At 37.2% G+C, this 15,980-nt stretch overlaps 1 protein-coding gene across 4 annotated transcripts in view; it reads left to right on the forward strand.

The window, feature by feature from the left end:
- The window catches only part of POU6F2 (POU class 6 homeobox 2), a 313,722-nt gene that overhangs the window by 145,859 nt on the left and 151,883 nt on the right, over nucleotides 1-15,980 (forward strand). For 2 of the 4 annotated variants that reach the window (XM_051610115.1, XM_051610117.1), the window contains one exon: nucleotides 13,615-13,716. The exons of the other annotated variants lie outside the window; for them this stretch is intronic. In XM_051610115.1, coding sequence (XP_051466075.1) covers nucleotides 13,615-13,716 — 102 coding nt within the window. The remainder of the gene's footprint in view (nucleotides 1-13,614; nucleotides 13,717-15,980) is intronic. 4 annotated transcript variants of the gene reach the window in all.

Raw genomic sequence — 15,980 nt, forward strand, 5'->3', positions numbered from 1 at the left:
AGTAAAGAGATAGAGGGTCTAGTTAATGGAAAGATGCTCAAGTGTCAAGCATGCTTTCTGGCCACTATAATTGAGATTCCTCTTTGGTTGCCCACCTCTTGGTCATTAGAGGCATTTGCCAATTTATTGCTGATGGAAAAAAAAGGCACTAAAAGAAATATAAAGGGAGTGCGGGGGTGGTGGTGGTGGAAGTGAGGTAAAATCCACTGCCTTCTGGCCCTTAGGTGGCCAGAAAAATGGAAATAAGAAAAAAAGCAAGCTAGCCATCCAATTGAACCAAGTCACAGGCATCTCCCACACTGAATATTTTTGCAGGCCTTTTACTGATTGGTCAGATAACCCAACCAGCTACTTGTTTATTTAGTTAAAGTAGGTAACATTGAAACTCTTGTTAAAAGACCAGACAGGTTGTCTTCATAGTAATCCCTATTCCATAAAGGTTCCAGTGACTAATTAATAGATGTGGTTTTGGAGACTTTACTGTTGTGAATAGCTTCCTCCTTAGATTATGAGGTTTCTCTAAATCAGGAAGCAAAGTAAACATTTTTCCCAGCACCTCTTCAATTCTGAAGTAATTCCATATCATTATTACAAGTAAGTGGTCAGCTCTAAATAGTGATTGTGATATGCCAGCACAGAGCCAAATCTGGAGGCCTTCAGCTCTCAGTTTTAGTGAGGCAGAGTCACATTAGATGTGATGCTCAAGGCCCTGTTGACATTTGGGAGTTTGGGTTTTAAAAAAACCCTATGTGAAGACCCTCAAGGTTTGGCTGACTATAACCTGCAAATGGTTTGGCAAGACCCTATTTACAGAGACTGCTCAAGAGCTTTTCCCTTCCCTCATTTCAGTGGTCAGCACTGACACATTGCATTATGAGAAAGAGCCCCACTTAACGCAGGACTACTTTCAATTGTCATGAGCACTCAGCCTTATTTAAACTGACACCCTCTCCATCACCCCCAAGCTAGAATCCCAATGTCAGAGCGCTTCAAGAAGTTGGGATTCAAAGCTGTACTATCTTGCTAAGAGCTGTAATAGAGTGGTGCAAAACAGCACGGAAGTGAAGTTCAGAGAGGGAAGGACAATCCCAGAGGTGGAGTGAGACATGGTAAATATGGATGTGCCAGGTAAGCAGAGGAACAGAGTGAAAGGAAGGTTTGCACGTGGGTTCGGATCAGAAGAGAGACTTGGAGAACCCATGCTTCTCTCTTCTCTTGCACTTAATCAATTCATTAGAATTCAGTGATCTGGGATCATGCCATTAGAAAGGATTAAAATTCCTTTATGTTACAAGAGAAGGTAAGACCATTCTTTCTCCCACCACCCCAGGCTGCTCTGTTCAAGTATTTGTCCTGCATTTTGGTGCTGAGATTCTTTAGTAGTAACAACATGTGAAAACAATCTGAGATTAAACAGCACAGGAATTCCTGTTATGAGGAAATTTAGTCTACTTATGTAATGAGGAGGTGATCACTCCTGCCTCTTTCTGCTTCAGCAAAGGCTCCGGCATAGTCAGCTGGCCCATTCAAATGCTCCCATTTAATATGACAAGGGGTTGCTTTAATGATTCACCATTTACTAATGTAGAAACTGAGGCACAGACTAGGAAAGTGACTGTCCTGTGTTTCTCAGAATAGCAGTGAAACCAGATTCCCCAAGTCCAGTCTGCCAAATGTATGTTTACTAATTTGTAGATGAAGAGCACTATGTTTAAATTTAACATAAGAAAATAGCATTTTGAATGATACTATTTCAGTATAATTTATGGGCATTTCTGTAATTACAGATTACTTTCAAGGCTGAATCCTGCTTGTCTCACAGGCATATCCTATTGGTTTTAGGGTGGCTGCTTTCATGAGTAAAGATAGCAATATTCAGTCATATATTTTAGCCCAAACAAAGGATCTGTTAGAATATAAGAAGAAGAATGGTTCAAATAAAGCAGAGCAAATGACTGAACTGTGAATGGTTTTTCTCCTTTTCTTCCTTTTTTGTCTTCTTTCCCCTAGAGAAGTACATGATTGCAGTAGGGGTTTGGGATTAAGTAATCATGTCTGCTTGCTGCAAAGCTAAAGCAGTTTATATTCTTGCCTGAATTTTTGGTTTAGGAACAAATGTCATTGTCATGAAAGACTTTTAGCTCTACATACAGTTACATTTAAAAAATGTACCTGCTTTTTAGAGGTGGGGGGTGAAGAGAGAATGGAGGAGTACCACTACTTGGGTCTCATGCCAGAGTTTAATGTAAAATTAATTCCTTTAAAAAGATTTTTTAAAAACCACAACATTTTTCTAATGTGCATTAAGAATGTTGGAGAGCTCACTGAAGCATATGCTTTGAGCTTTCAGGAGCAATCTGTAGTCAGGCATTTTAAATGAAAATTGATTTGTGATTTACATGGTCAGTGGAAAGAAAATTAACTTATGGAAGGTTGTAATGAAATATTAGACAAGTAAAAAAGTAGATGGTGATCTAGTGGAACTAAAAGTCCCATCTGGAAGAATTCTGTGACATTTTTACATTTATCTGTGTTCTGCATGAGTTGTAATGTTAGTGGTAATTTTATGGGACTGAACTGAAATGAAAAGGGTGTTATCACAGATTGCCTACAATATAGGATTGTGTTCAGTGGAGAGTCTTGTATCCTTTTCTCCATTTTCCTATAATATGACTCATTGCACTTTTTTCAGCTACTGTTGTTGAATTCATTCAGCCTTTTACTTGAGGTTATTAAAGAAGAACATCAAATGCTCACAAATATAATCTAGCAGCACATTTAAAAGCAGTGCTGCTGCTTCCACTTACTCCTGCATAGTTGAGGCATTGTCCAGGAGATCCTTTACAATATATGCTAATATAGCATGTTACAACTCTGAAACACAGTTTATTAAAATATGTTATCCTTGCAATTGTGACTTATGAGCCTAGTAAGGGTAAAGAATTAAAACTTCTCCAGGAACATACTGCCATACTTCTGTTCCTCTGCCTCTTTTGAGCTCTGATACTCAGTGTACGACATCCCTGATGGCTCTTGCTGTCAGCTTCTTGGAGAAGAAGAAATAGAAACATTTCAGAATAACATGATGCCATACTCCCTGCGTTTTTCTTCTGCTTTTGGAGTTGAAAATCTTCCTCTTGTTTGCATAACCCAGACTTTACTGGTATTGGAAAGAGGAACTTGTACTACTTTCTAATAGATAATTTTCCTCCTGCTGCAGTCTCCATACAGGACAGCTTCTGATTTATCATAGTTTATGCACTTTGCAATGTGAGGCTCTGATTTGGCAGAAGAGTATGTTCTTTGGAATCAGTAGGTTCTGTTAAAGCATTTGGTGAAATTAGTTCCAGTGTGGATTTAAAATACCTCAGATTTTCAAAATCTTCCCATCAACAGCTTGCTTCCTTCTGTTTTTAAGTGAATTATCTCTGTGTCCTATTAGAGTCTTGTTTGTTGTGAACATCTTACCTCCATGTTCACAGAAGAGGTGTGTTAGACTCCCTAAGCAGCTAAAACTAGATTTATGCGATTTCTTTTTCTCTGTTCCTTTAGGAAATATATACTAAACATTGTAGTTTCTTTGAATGCTCAGAGTTTCAACATGTCTCAGCACCATGGAGGATTTGGGCACTGCCAAGTAAACACAGACTGTAGACTTGTATCTCTTCTTGTGTTTTTTTTCTAATGAAAACTGCAAAATCTGGCTTGAAGTTATAGTATGTGTATATCATCGTTAGCTGAAATAGTCTTAAACATCAAATTGTGCAACTAATGCATGTAATGTATTAGTTTGAATGAGTGCATTATTGAAGAACATAGTTTGAAACACACCAGTTATTTCTCCTGGAAGCTAATTTTGTAAGCATATTTGAAGGAGGAGAAATACCACAACTCTATCACAAAGACTGTATATGTTTTTCAATAGAATGATGTGGTTCATGGCGATAGGAGCAGCCTTTCTAATCACAGGATACTGTAAAGGTCAATATCAGGTATTGGCTTTCCGTCCTGTCCATCTGAAACAATATACCATAGTAAATGTAATCAGTAAATGGTGGTAAATTAACCTATTAGAAACATTAGCATTGCAGAAATACAAGATTTGAAATAGATGTTAAGTGGATCCTGCAGCTGGTAATTGTCATCCTGGGAATAATTACACTAATTAATAGTTGCTAACCCCAGACCTTTGTGTCTGGGACTTTGAATGAGTTAATGATTGCTGCTCTGGAGAGTGTATTACTGGTAGATTTTCAGTAAGTGTCAGCAGAGTAAAAAGGCCCCAGGGAGGAGACTTTGGCTCTGATGATCTTTAGGGTCCCAGTTTTTACAAACCACAAGTACATCACTGAATGATCAGATAACATCTCCACAGACCACAAAGTAGTTGAGGGTTTTCTAATGAAGAGATCCATTTCATCATGAAGTTCCTGATTTCTAAAGTTAATATTAAGTTCATTTAACCTCAGAGTCATGGCACATGCAATCTGAAGGTTTTACTTCTGGGGCTGAGCTTTAGAAGTACCACAAAAGCCAATTTTTTCTATTGTGTTTCTTCCTGACTCTAGTTAAAATGGACTCTGTTTCTACTAGAGTTAGTTTAAAATGCTACCAAATCTTTGTTAACATAATTTATTTTTTGTAGGCTTTTAAAGACTAGGAAGTTTTATTTTACATAGAAAACTGAGTCTAATTCCTTTTACTATTCTGTTCTCTATCTCTCTTTCCTCCCTTCCACCCCCTCATAAAAAAGTATATGAATCCTGTAATATCCATAAATTCATGATATATAATCTAGCTGTAATCTTGTGTCATTAAAATCAACAACAAACAACAAGGTAATACAGTAATGTCACACATCCAAGTTATTTACACTACTATATTACTACTTGGTGATTCCTCATATTGTCTTCAGGAGGTTAGAAAACGACATGAAGATACATTTTGTCTTTACTGCATTTCCTGCTTCTGATGGTTTCCCATGGCCCTCCAAATGGAGAAGATAGCTCCTTAGGGCCAAAGTGAGTTGTCCTGTTCTGAGCTGTAAAGCTACTACTTGGCAATGATTCTGGCCATCTTTACTTAGGTAGTAATGGATAACTGATCACAGAAAAAAATCTATGAAAGTCTCAAAGAACTGGAAAAATCAGTGCTTAAGTGTTGCTTTGAACATAGAACCTACAATATAAACCTAGTATCTGTACAGCATTTTGAAGCAAGAGTAAACATGGCACTTGTATCACAGAATCACAGGATCCTAGGGGTTGGAAGGGACCTCTGGAGATCATCTAGTCCAACCCCCCTGCCAGGGCAGGGTCACCCAGAGCACATCACACAGGAACGTGTCCAGGCAAGTTTTGAATGTCTCCAGTGAAGGAGACTCCACAACCTCTCTGGGCAGCCTGTTCCAGTCCTCTGCCACCCAGTATGTATAGGACGCTCATTTGTTTTCTGCAATCTGTAATAGAGAATTTATTCTGTAAACTGTCTTTTTTTCAGCCCTTATTTCTCATAGGCTAGTGGTATTTTTTCTTTACTTTGTCTTGTTTACAAATTGTGCCCATAAAGGCAAGTGTACCTAGTGCAAAAGTAAGATAAGAATGCTGAAGTTTTTAAGGAATAAATAATAAATAATGAATGTTAGGAGCCACAGAGGTGCTAAATGAGTCCTTTAGAGACCAGTGTCATGTACACTGAGAGGAAAATGTCCCCAGGCTTTTGAAACAAGATGTAGTAAATGTTAAATCATTGCTATCTCTCTTAATTAAGATGCTGTGATTCCCCAAATGACAATATGTGGAATAGTATGTTTTATAATAGTAAGTATATTTGTTGTCTCAGAAGGGACAAACTACTAGAAAGGTATTCAAGTAACAGAGCAGAAAGGTGCAATACAGTTAAAGAGACATACTCCTTTGCCAACTAAAATAATTAGTTCTTACAGTCCTTCCAAAAGATTGTGTCTCTGACAAGATGTTAAGAACTTTTAAGTATCTTAAGTAGTTCATTATGCCATGGGAGTAGTGATGGATCTCAATTGTCTTTATTTTAATTCACACTCATGAGAAGGATGGAAAATAAAAAGATCGTATCAGGACTAACTGCAGGTCTGCTTGTTCTCTGTTAAACCAGAAGAAAATGAACTAGGTCTACATTTTGTTGTATTTATACAGAATGCTTCAAGGATGCTGATGCCTTTTTGGTAAGTTAAACAAAAGAATACCAAAATGTTATGGAACAAGAAAACAATGCTGAGCAACAGAAAATTGTAGGGGAAACAAAAAACTGGGTGGGAGGTAGTATTAATGGAAATTGCAACTCATCCAACAAAGCAGGATACAAAAAATGACACTAAAAGAAGACAATTGTCCAAAAAAAAAAGGATGTACAGCAAGGAAGGAATAGAGAAATAGTAGTTAATAAACTACCTTGTGAATGAGTAAGAGGGTTTGGCTTTTAGAACTACAGATCAGTACCTGAGTGTTTGAACTGAGACAGTGGCACAAAGAGCTGGCGCAAGAGGTACTGACACTCTGAAAATGGTAACAGTCCATGGGGTCTCATCATGTCAGTGCTAAGAGCGATCCTGACCCTGGAAGACAACAGTCATTGCTCAGTGATAAAGTGGACTAGATAGTGCGTAAACTCCCATTTGACATCAACCCAAGGAGATTAGGCCTTTTGTTCCAGGCATAGCAGAGATCATCAGACTTGTGTGAGAGAGCAAAGGACACAAATTGGAGGCTTGCAGCAAGTGGTCTCATCTTCCTTTGAGTTGCAAAATTAATTAATTTCCCTCCAGAGATTTTGTACTTAGACTGCTGAGGCTGAAACTGGGAATTAGAGCTAAATTTCTAGAAGACTGTGCCTAGACAGAGTCTAGCCTTATATTCTAGAAAGAGCATGGACTTTATTGAATTCTGTCCATTTAAACCATGAAGAGCTCTCATTGCCTTTTATTTTTTTAGACTTTGATTCACTGTACTTCAAAAGACAGCAGTCTGTCTAAGCAGGAAAATTTTAGTTCTGAATTAGTATTATAAGGATAAAAGGTTAAAGAAAATCACAAAATAAAAATTAAATCTGGATTTGAGATGGACAGAGAAAGAGTACATTCCAAATAGACACTGAGGCACAAAAAATGTTAAGCATAAAGCCAACGAACATAAATCAGGAATTAAGCAGAAACATGAAAAGTTGTGGCCCCATTGGATGGAATACCAGAATTTCCTTTGATTTAAGTCAGGTCAGGATTTTGCCATTGTGGGAGAAAAACAGAAAGCCTAAACACATGGGATGAAAAATGTAGCACTTGGGAGAGCCAGCCTGAGAATGTGAGACAGATTCTCTCTAGAGGCCTGGTGCATCAGAGAGTCTTTTTTGCTCTCCAGTCAAATTACTTGGCTAAAAGGCATCAGCAATACCATTAGGAAAGGCACTAACATCTTCAGAATAGATGGAGAAGAAAGATAAGAGAGGGAGACTTTTCTTGTTAAAAAAAAAAAAAAAAAAAAAAGCAGCAATAAAAAGACATTGTGGCCCAAAGTATGTTCTGCTGGATTCACTGTGCATAGTAAAACTAAATCAGCTAAATCTCTCCAGAGATGTATTTTATACAGGAAGGATGCAAGAAAGGAGCAAGTTTTGCCTCTCAGCTTATAAAATTTGTCAAGCATCTAAATACTACCTTAATACATAGACACATGGCAATGTCATCATGCTAGATTTCTTGCAGTGTAGCAATTATATTTCAAGAAGTTTCAGAAGATTCTTTCAGACAGAATTCCAGAAATAGACTGGCTTTTCCAATGCTTATCTCTCTTCAGTGCAGCTGTACAGCTGGTAGACATAAAAACAGACACTTTCAATGTATTTTTAGCTGTGATTCCACATACCACCAGAATGCCAAGAAGTTTCTCCTTGGTATGTGATGTACCTTTTTGCAAGAAAAGAGGAGTATTTATAGTGTGGTAGGATTCCATGGTTATGTGCCAGAAATTTTTATTAAGAAATGTTTTCATAAACAAACAAAATTCCACAGGGAAATATAGAGATACTATTCCCTTTTTTTCTGGGGTTTTTATTATTATTTTTAATTAGTGCGATCCACAGAGTGTTGAAAGTTATGATAAATGTTTCCTGGAGCAGATTTTCAACCTGTAACTGAGGAAGAAATACGTATTTAGAGCTGTTGCTTTGTATTTTGACTCTGAAGGGAATTAAAAAAAATATTCTCACTAGACACTTTACAGTTCATTTTCTCAAAAGAAGTTCTGGGGTATTTAATGAAGGAAGTTTACCCTAGCATTAAACCAGCTAAATTTTGTGTGAATGTGTTTATTATTTTCTAAGCAGCATGACTTCAAACAGTTAAAGCACTGGGCTCCGCCAATATGGAAATACAGCTGAATTTGAAATTTACTATATGCTGTTTCTGCTTTTCATTTTTTTTCCATTTCACACCTTGTCCGCATCTCGAGCAAGCTTGTAAGTTTCCAACGCATACATTTCTTGTGATGATATATTGTCCTGGTGGAAAATTTCATTTACTGGCTGTGCCCTTTGCTGAACCTGTTGCTAGTCAGGGAACATGATAAGCGTATAAGTAGCATGCTACTTCATTTATCATACATCGTTTTAGACACTCAAATATCTCATATACAATTCTGCATTCTGCACCAAGGGAAACTACTAAACTTGCAGGGAAAAAAAATCTACAAATAAATTGTCAGTTTATAATATATAAGTGTATCATCCTAATAAAAATTAATCATAGTTTATACTAAACCTGTAAGTGCCCTTTATTATTTTTTTTTTATGGCCTCAGTAACCACATGCTATCAAACACTAATAGAAAATATCTGGCTTTTGTGATTTGGTGTACAGCAGAATTGAAAGATATAAAAATACTGTCTATTTTTAATAATTGAATTACATTGCAAATAAATCACAGGCTTGAAATATCTAGCAGTGCTAAGAACATTGTGCTCTCCTAGCATTTCTCTCTGGTTCATTCACCGTATCTTGTATAAAAAAAAAATTAGATTCCAAAAGCAACCAGAACAGTAGTGCCAACAAATTCCTTTAAAAGTTGAGGAATTTAGAACTCACCAGAAGGAAAAAAAAAAAGGAAGAAATTTAAGGTCAAGTGAGACCAAGTCTACCTGATGTACTAGCTGTTCCTAGCAGAGCAGGTCAGGCCTCCCTAATTTCAGTAACTTGTCATCTATTGATTTCAAAGCTTCTTCAGACCATCATTACAGTATTTTACTACAGGCTGCTTTTTATGTCCAACATAAAATAATCTGCATCTTGTCAAGCTGCTGCATTTGAGACGTTGAATGCAAAGCTCTGATTTACGTTAAGCAGTGTTTACACTAATTATAACCTTTCACTTAGATATTGGACTATGAAAAAGTATATCTTACATTTATATAGCACCTTTCATCCTGCATCCTTTACAAACTGCATATAAAAGAATCACTGCAACTACCTCATATATATCTATTTCTAGGGAGGAGCAGAAGCATTTAATGGATCATAGTGACATTGCAGTCCAGCTTTGAACTAGAATTGAAGAAGCATTTGTTAAACAGACTTTAATTACCTGAGCTGTAATTTGAGTAGGCTATGAGAGCTGATACTGATATCTCTGGGGAGAATAGAGGTGGGAGAGAGAGAGAAGAGGAATGAAAAAAACAAAACTAGCCCGGATGTCATATGTCTCATCTGGGAAAGGGAAGGAACCCGCAGACAGGATTTTTTTGTACTTTTTGAAAACACTGGTTTTTAAAAAGATGCCAGGTAAGGAGATATAATAGAATCTCCAAAGTAGGTTTTCTTCAGGTGAGTGGGTTTCCAGTAGAGTCCTTAGCAAAACTCATCATGCTTGGCCTATGAAATATCAAATGTTTATGTTGTTATATGAATAAGTGATCTGAATATGAAAACTCTTATTGAATTGCAGACAAAATTCACCTAAATTAAGATAATTGGAAGATCTGAAGCCAAGTAACTTCCTCACATAATCACCAAATGTTGTAAACAATGGAAAGGAAGGAAGTAAAAGTGGGCCTGTAGAAAATTATATATCTAGTTTAAAACTTCATGTCAAGGAGATTTGTACCATCATTAACATCTGTATCTCTTTCTAGAAACAAAGAGGTCACAATATCAGTATGACCTATCAGCTCTAAATTTGAAACTAATAGCTGTGATTGGCTTATTAGACAAAGAACTTGCTAGGTTTATTTAAAAAGATAACAGTATTTTTTTTCCCATTTAAACCTCATTGATAAAGAGGCTGAAGTTCAAGTCAGGTTCAGGACTTAAAATTTCCCAGTTGGAATTTAAAATGCAGATTAATTTACTCTTGCAAGGAGACTGGAGGGCCAGACAGTCAGAAGTTTCTGGTATAAAGCTGGAAGACTTGTTGACCTTCAATAGAATTGCTAAAATCAAGGGCTTCTTTTAGGTTTGAGAAGTTTAATCTTATCTCTAGAAGCAGAAGATTACATCTACTATGTTAGCTTGTGTTTATATTTTATTCCTTTAGCACATGGATGAAAAGAATTACTGGATAAATGGGTCGTTCTGTGTTTGATGTACTTGTCCAGTGTTTTAATTATGGGATTTGGAAGTGGAATCCATTTTATACAAGAACTTTTCAAAGAACAAATAACTTCACAATTAAAAATAAAACACAACAATTGGCTTTCCTTATGACCAGGTACTTTAGGTCAGTGTAAGGAGACAAGTATTTGCTGCATTTAGTTTTCATAAACTAATGAGATCTAAAATGATTAATTAAAAAAAAATCAGGTTGTGCATTTGGTTTGCCATAACCAGCTAGAGTGGAGGACGTATGTCCAGCTTTAGAACGGTTTGAAGTGTAAAGAATCATGGCTTTTCCACTGTAAGACAGGAGTTCAGCACAGTGATTCAGCACATGCCTCACCTTCCTTGCCTTACTAGCTTCTTATGCTGTTAAAGTGGTAAAAGATGCTCACTCACTTAGCTTTTTTCAAGCTGCTGATAAAACACAGTGTATTTAATATGAGTATAGAAGACAGGAAAAACTCCTATATGTTATGGAAGAAAGATTGTTGAGATACTTCAGTCAATGATGTTCTCATTTGTCTTCCTGAAAGATATCCAAGGCTGGTTAGTAGAACAGTTGATTTTTTTTGTGTGTTGTGTTGGTAAATTTAAAGATAGCTTTGAAGAAAACCTGTGTATAGCTAAATAAAAGAAATAAATAAGAAAAAAAATGCAAGCAACAATGGCTTTATTGTGTAGAAATAATGGTTTACATGCTCATGATTTGTATCATCTTGCCATCTAAACATGCGTTACAACCATTAATTAAAATTTCACAATATATCTATTAAGCAATTTAATATCCATATTATTCCTGAGGGAATTAAGATACTGAGAAGGCAGGAGGGAGCAATAGAACCCGAGATCTGCCTCCAAACCTTTTCCTATGCAGTGATCCCCTTCCATACTCAGAGTGTAAAAACACCTATAGATAGAAAAAGCGGAGAATCCAGGATCTAAAAGCTGCTTCTTTTAGGAAAAGAAACCTGCATTAAAGAAGACTTAGGACCTCTCATTCTCTGTTATGCATTCCTCAGCAACACCTTGGTTTTAGTTGCTGTGCCCTTGATTTGTGTTTCTGGGGACAAGTTTTTTGTGTTGATGCCCTAGATTTGCAGTACTTCAAGTTCAGAAAAGAGTTCTGAACAAGGAGGAGGACAGAAAGGGCTCTGTTATGTTCTTACTGCTGAGCTCCTTGACAAAAGCAGAGTAAAGGATGCAGAAGTATTTGAGGAGAGAACCACCCCCAGTCAGAGATACTTATGTTCCCTAGTGCTTTCCTGGGGGGCTGAGGGGACAGAGAGAGATAAACATGGTCCACTGGGAGTCCTAACCTGATGTGGTTCCATACACCTGATGGCAGTTTTTCTCAAGGTTTTTGGTTTTTGTTTAGGGTACAAGATTCCACTGCCTGAAGGGGGCCTACAAGAAAGCTGGGGAGGGGCTTTTCACCAGAGAGGGTAGTGGTCAGACAAGGGGTAGTGCTTTTAAAGTGAAAGAGGGGAGATTTAGGTTAGACATCAGGAGGAAATTCTTCACCATGAGGGTAGTAAGGTGCTGGAATAAGTTGCCTAGGAAGGATGTGGAAGCCCCCTCCCTGGAGGTGTTTAAGACCGGGTTGGATGAGACCTTGTGCAGCCTGGTCTAGTGTGAGGTGTCCCTGCTCATAGCAGGGGGTTGGTGCCTGATGATGTTTAAGGTTCCTTCCAACCTTAACCATTCTGTGATTCTATGATTTCCCTTTGAATCCTGAAGGTAGCTATTAAATACCCAGAGGTCTGCAATACCCCTTTATTACTTTATTTCCACAGAGCATTGGGGCAGAGCTTGACCTCAAGTTTTACTTGTTCTAGGTAGACTCCCCAGCTAGAGGTATCTCTGCAAAGAATTATTATTATTTTTGTTTAGTTGTTTGTTTATATATTTTTTATATTGGTTCTATATGGAAGAGTCCGGGATCCCATCATGCTGTGCACTTAAAAAATACAGAACTAGAAGAGCTCCCAAAGCTGCATGTAAGACAGGAGGCCACAGGTTAATATGGTGAGATAGGGAACACAAAGAAACAGTAAAGCAATAGTGGTCAGTATCATCTTAATATACATTGTGTGTCCTTGAAGAATAGATGAGAGATAATGGGAGAAGAGGAAGGGCAGAGGTGGGCAATACAGATCCTTGAAATTGAAAACAAGCGTCTTGTATTTAACGTGATGAAAAAAAAAGTAAGCTAACTAAATGATGTGAAGAGACATCTGAAGTAGTAGACTTGGAGAAACAGCACCATTCTAAATGAGTAAAAAGAGACCACTTTTCTTCTGAGCAAAAAAAGGATGTTGTCAAATGTGGTTGGACAAGAATTTGGTTGGGCAAGTAGATAAGGGAGAATCTTAAAATAGGCTATGTGTAAAGAATCTCTTATTTTGGATTTGACAGACAAGTTTGTTTGCTGTCAGCATACAGATGGAATTGAATTCGTCTTTGAGATTATTCAGATGAGGTATTAGGAGGACCAGGAACAGGATCTGAAGAAACTGTTACAGAAAGGTGGAATGAGGGATTAGAAGGATCTTCTGTAACGCATTCCAATGAGGCAGTTAGAAACGTAAGATGTGAAGTGCTTCAGGATGGAGCACTGAATCTGAACAGGTTTAGTTGAGTGCAAATGATGGGAGACAGGTTGTAGAGTTATGTGGTGAAATTAGCAAACAACTTCAGGCTGTTATAGTGATTATATGTTTAATTATTAATTAACTGAAGACAGCTGGAGTAGTAGTTGCAGTGTTAGAGGAAGTCAAAGATGAGGTTAAAGCTGCTATTTTTATATTATTTTTCTAAAACTAAAGCAAGTTAGTATTTTGAAAAGAGCCAGCAGGGCATGAAAGGTGATGAAAATGGTGATAGGGGTATCTCCAGGGAGGAGAGAGGGCCTAGTTAATGGGACTAGTGGTACAACCAGTAAGATACTGATGGTTGGAGAAAGAGAGAGAAAGTTGTAATTGCATTGTGTTTTGTCAGCTTCCCCTCGGAAGACGTCAGAGCAATACTATGTGGAAAGAGGAGTGAAGAAAGCAGAATATAAGGATGAAGTTGGTGGTTTCCTCATGAAGAAGCATTTGGGTCAGTATGAGACATCAACAACAGAATAGAAGGGAGAAGACTTAGATGCAGGGTTGTTGGAAGGAAAAGCACAAGGAAAAGAATGATTCTGTAATTTGAAGTAGGAACCACAGAAGCATCATATTCTGCTCACAAGCTAATTTGGGTCAGGCAGTGCTGGAATAGGAGAGGCTTACACCCAGGATGGTTCTCAAAGCAGCAGCAGTGCAGCAGTGTCAGCCAACTGCCAACAAATTATAAATTCTTGGGGCGACCTCAGAAATGCACTGTATATATCAGAAAGAGTTGATGAAGGGAAGGCAAAGAAAGTAATGTAAACACTAATTTTTTCTCTGAAAATTGGTACATAAAATTCTACCTCTGAAAAAATGTTCAGCAGTAAATTAGCAAATCCCTCAAGTTTTGAATACAAATCTGGAAAAAAATTAATACCTGTAGTTTTTTTGCTGCCTCCTTCTTATTGTAACTTAGTTTTTGGGAGCAACCACTATCAAACTTGTTGAAATATATTGATTTTCAGAAGGAAATGGCTTTTAAGGAGAGTCACAGCAGCTCATCTCAGCTGTCACTGTTCCTTTCCAACTACAAAAGAAGTGAAATTGAAGTGGATAATGACTTTCCACATCTGCAGACTTCTTTAAAATATTTAGTCAACTAATTAGCTGTGCATTTTAGTGTATAGCCATCTAACCACACAATCTTGTTTCAACTTGTTCTTGTTCAGTTTATTAGATCAACAAATTTATACCCCTGTAGATATGTGTATAAAGTTTTAGAGTTATGTATTTGTCATAAAAATACTGTTAGTTTGATGTGCATCTAGCTATAAATTTAGGAAGGAAATTCAATGAGAAGCAGCTGAACAGGTTATGTCACTACTAGTACAAGTATATTCTGTACAGTTACAAATGGTTGGATGACTATTCACAGATGTGAAAGAGGGTTCCTCATTGAATTTCCTTCAAACCGGATGTTTTAAACCATTAATATACTACATTTTAAAGAACAAAAAGTCACCACACAAGTTATGCTGCTTTGAGGTAATGAAACTGTTATTCTTGCACAGATAACATTAAATACTCCTTAATTATTCCTCTTTTTTAATTTTTTTTTAATTTTTTTTTTATTAAATTGAAAGCTATGCTGGTTTGTCATCCTTCCATGTATCTTCACCTAGTCTTCATAGGAGTGGCTTATTGGTGTATCCATCCGCTTCGGACTTCCCTAAAACTGTCTTGATTTGCTTCTCTGATGTTTTGGGTTTTTTTCAGGGATGCCTCAGCTTTCCTGAGGGTCTGTCACTTGTGACATCCCCTCCATTAGTCATTTAGCCTGTCTTTGACTTCCTTATTTCTTCCCTTGCATATCTAAGCCTTCCCCCAAACTTACCATTTTAATGTTTCCAAATAGATCTAATAGTTGGTCTCTACCATTAACAAAACTTCTTTTGCATCTTCTTTCTTATTTTGATCTTTTCCCCTTTCCTAATAAACCCTGTTACAGCTCTATGTCCTTCCCAAGCACAGGTGCTAGGATCTAAACTTTCCTGTCTGATCTCTTGGGAAGCCTTGCTACCAATCTGTTGTCAATGTATGTGGTCCATGTCAGTAAGATCCAACTTTTTTCCTGTGATGTTGCTCACGTTTCCTCCCTTCTCTTGGTCAATCTGTTGATGTAGCCTAAAAATACCTTTGTAAAATGTATCAAGCATCTTCTGCTGAATTAGCTGTCATATGTGCACGGATGCTCTATTGCCTTCATTCTCAGGGCACCTACTTACTCATATTAATTCTGGTGACATATTAACAATGAGTATTCATAGTGGCAGGGATGCAGATTAACCTCAGTTTAAATTTCACTGTGTGTATATGCATGCATTTAAATATTTTCAAAAAGTTATCAGGATTTTCATTTAACAGGCATGGTTGCAATTTCCTGTTTTCCTTCTATGCTTTCTTCCTGCTATAGTTTTACACTTTCACTGTTTAAAGGCTTTGTTTTTTTCTTTGTAGTTTTATAGTACCTTTCACATTAGGTTTAGCTGTTTGAGTAGAGCTGGTATCGTTAGGGTTTATTTGTACTCCAGTAGCACATAGAGACACTGATCAAAGACCCACATGCTAGAAATATTGCAAAGGTACATTAACACAACTATTCTTCTCTTGGGCATCTCCCAGTTCCGGTCATGGCCAAATACACTGCATGAGGGCAGCACACAATGGAAGAAAAGCAAGCTCTTGTGTATTAAATGAAGTTCTCAGTTC

This window comes from Apus apus, chromosome 2 (assembly GCF_020740795.1).
Source record: "Apus apus isolate bApuApu2 chromosome 2, bApuApu2.pri.cur, whole genome shotgun sequence".
NCBI lineage: Eukaryota > Metazoa > Chordata > Aves > Apodiformes > Apodidae > Apus > Apus apus.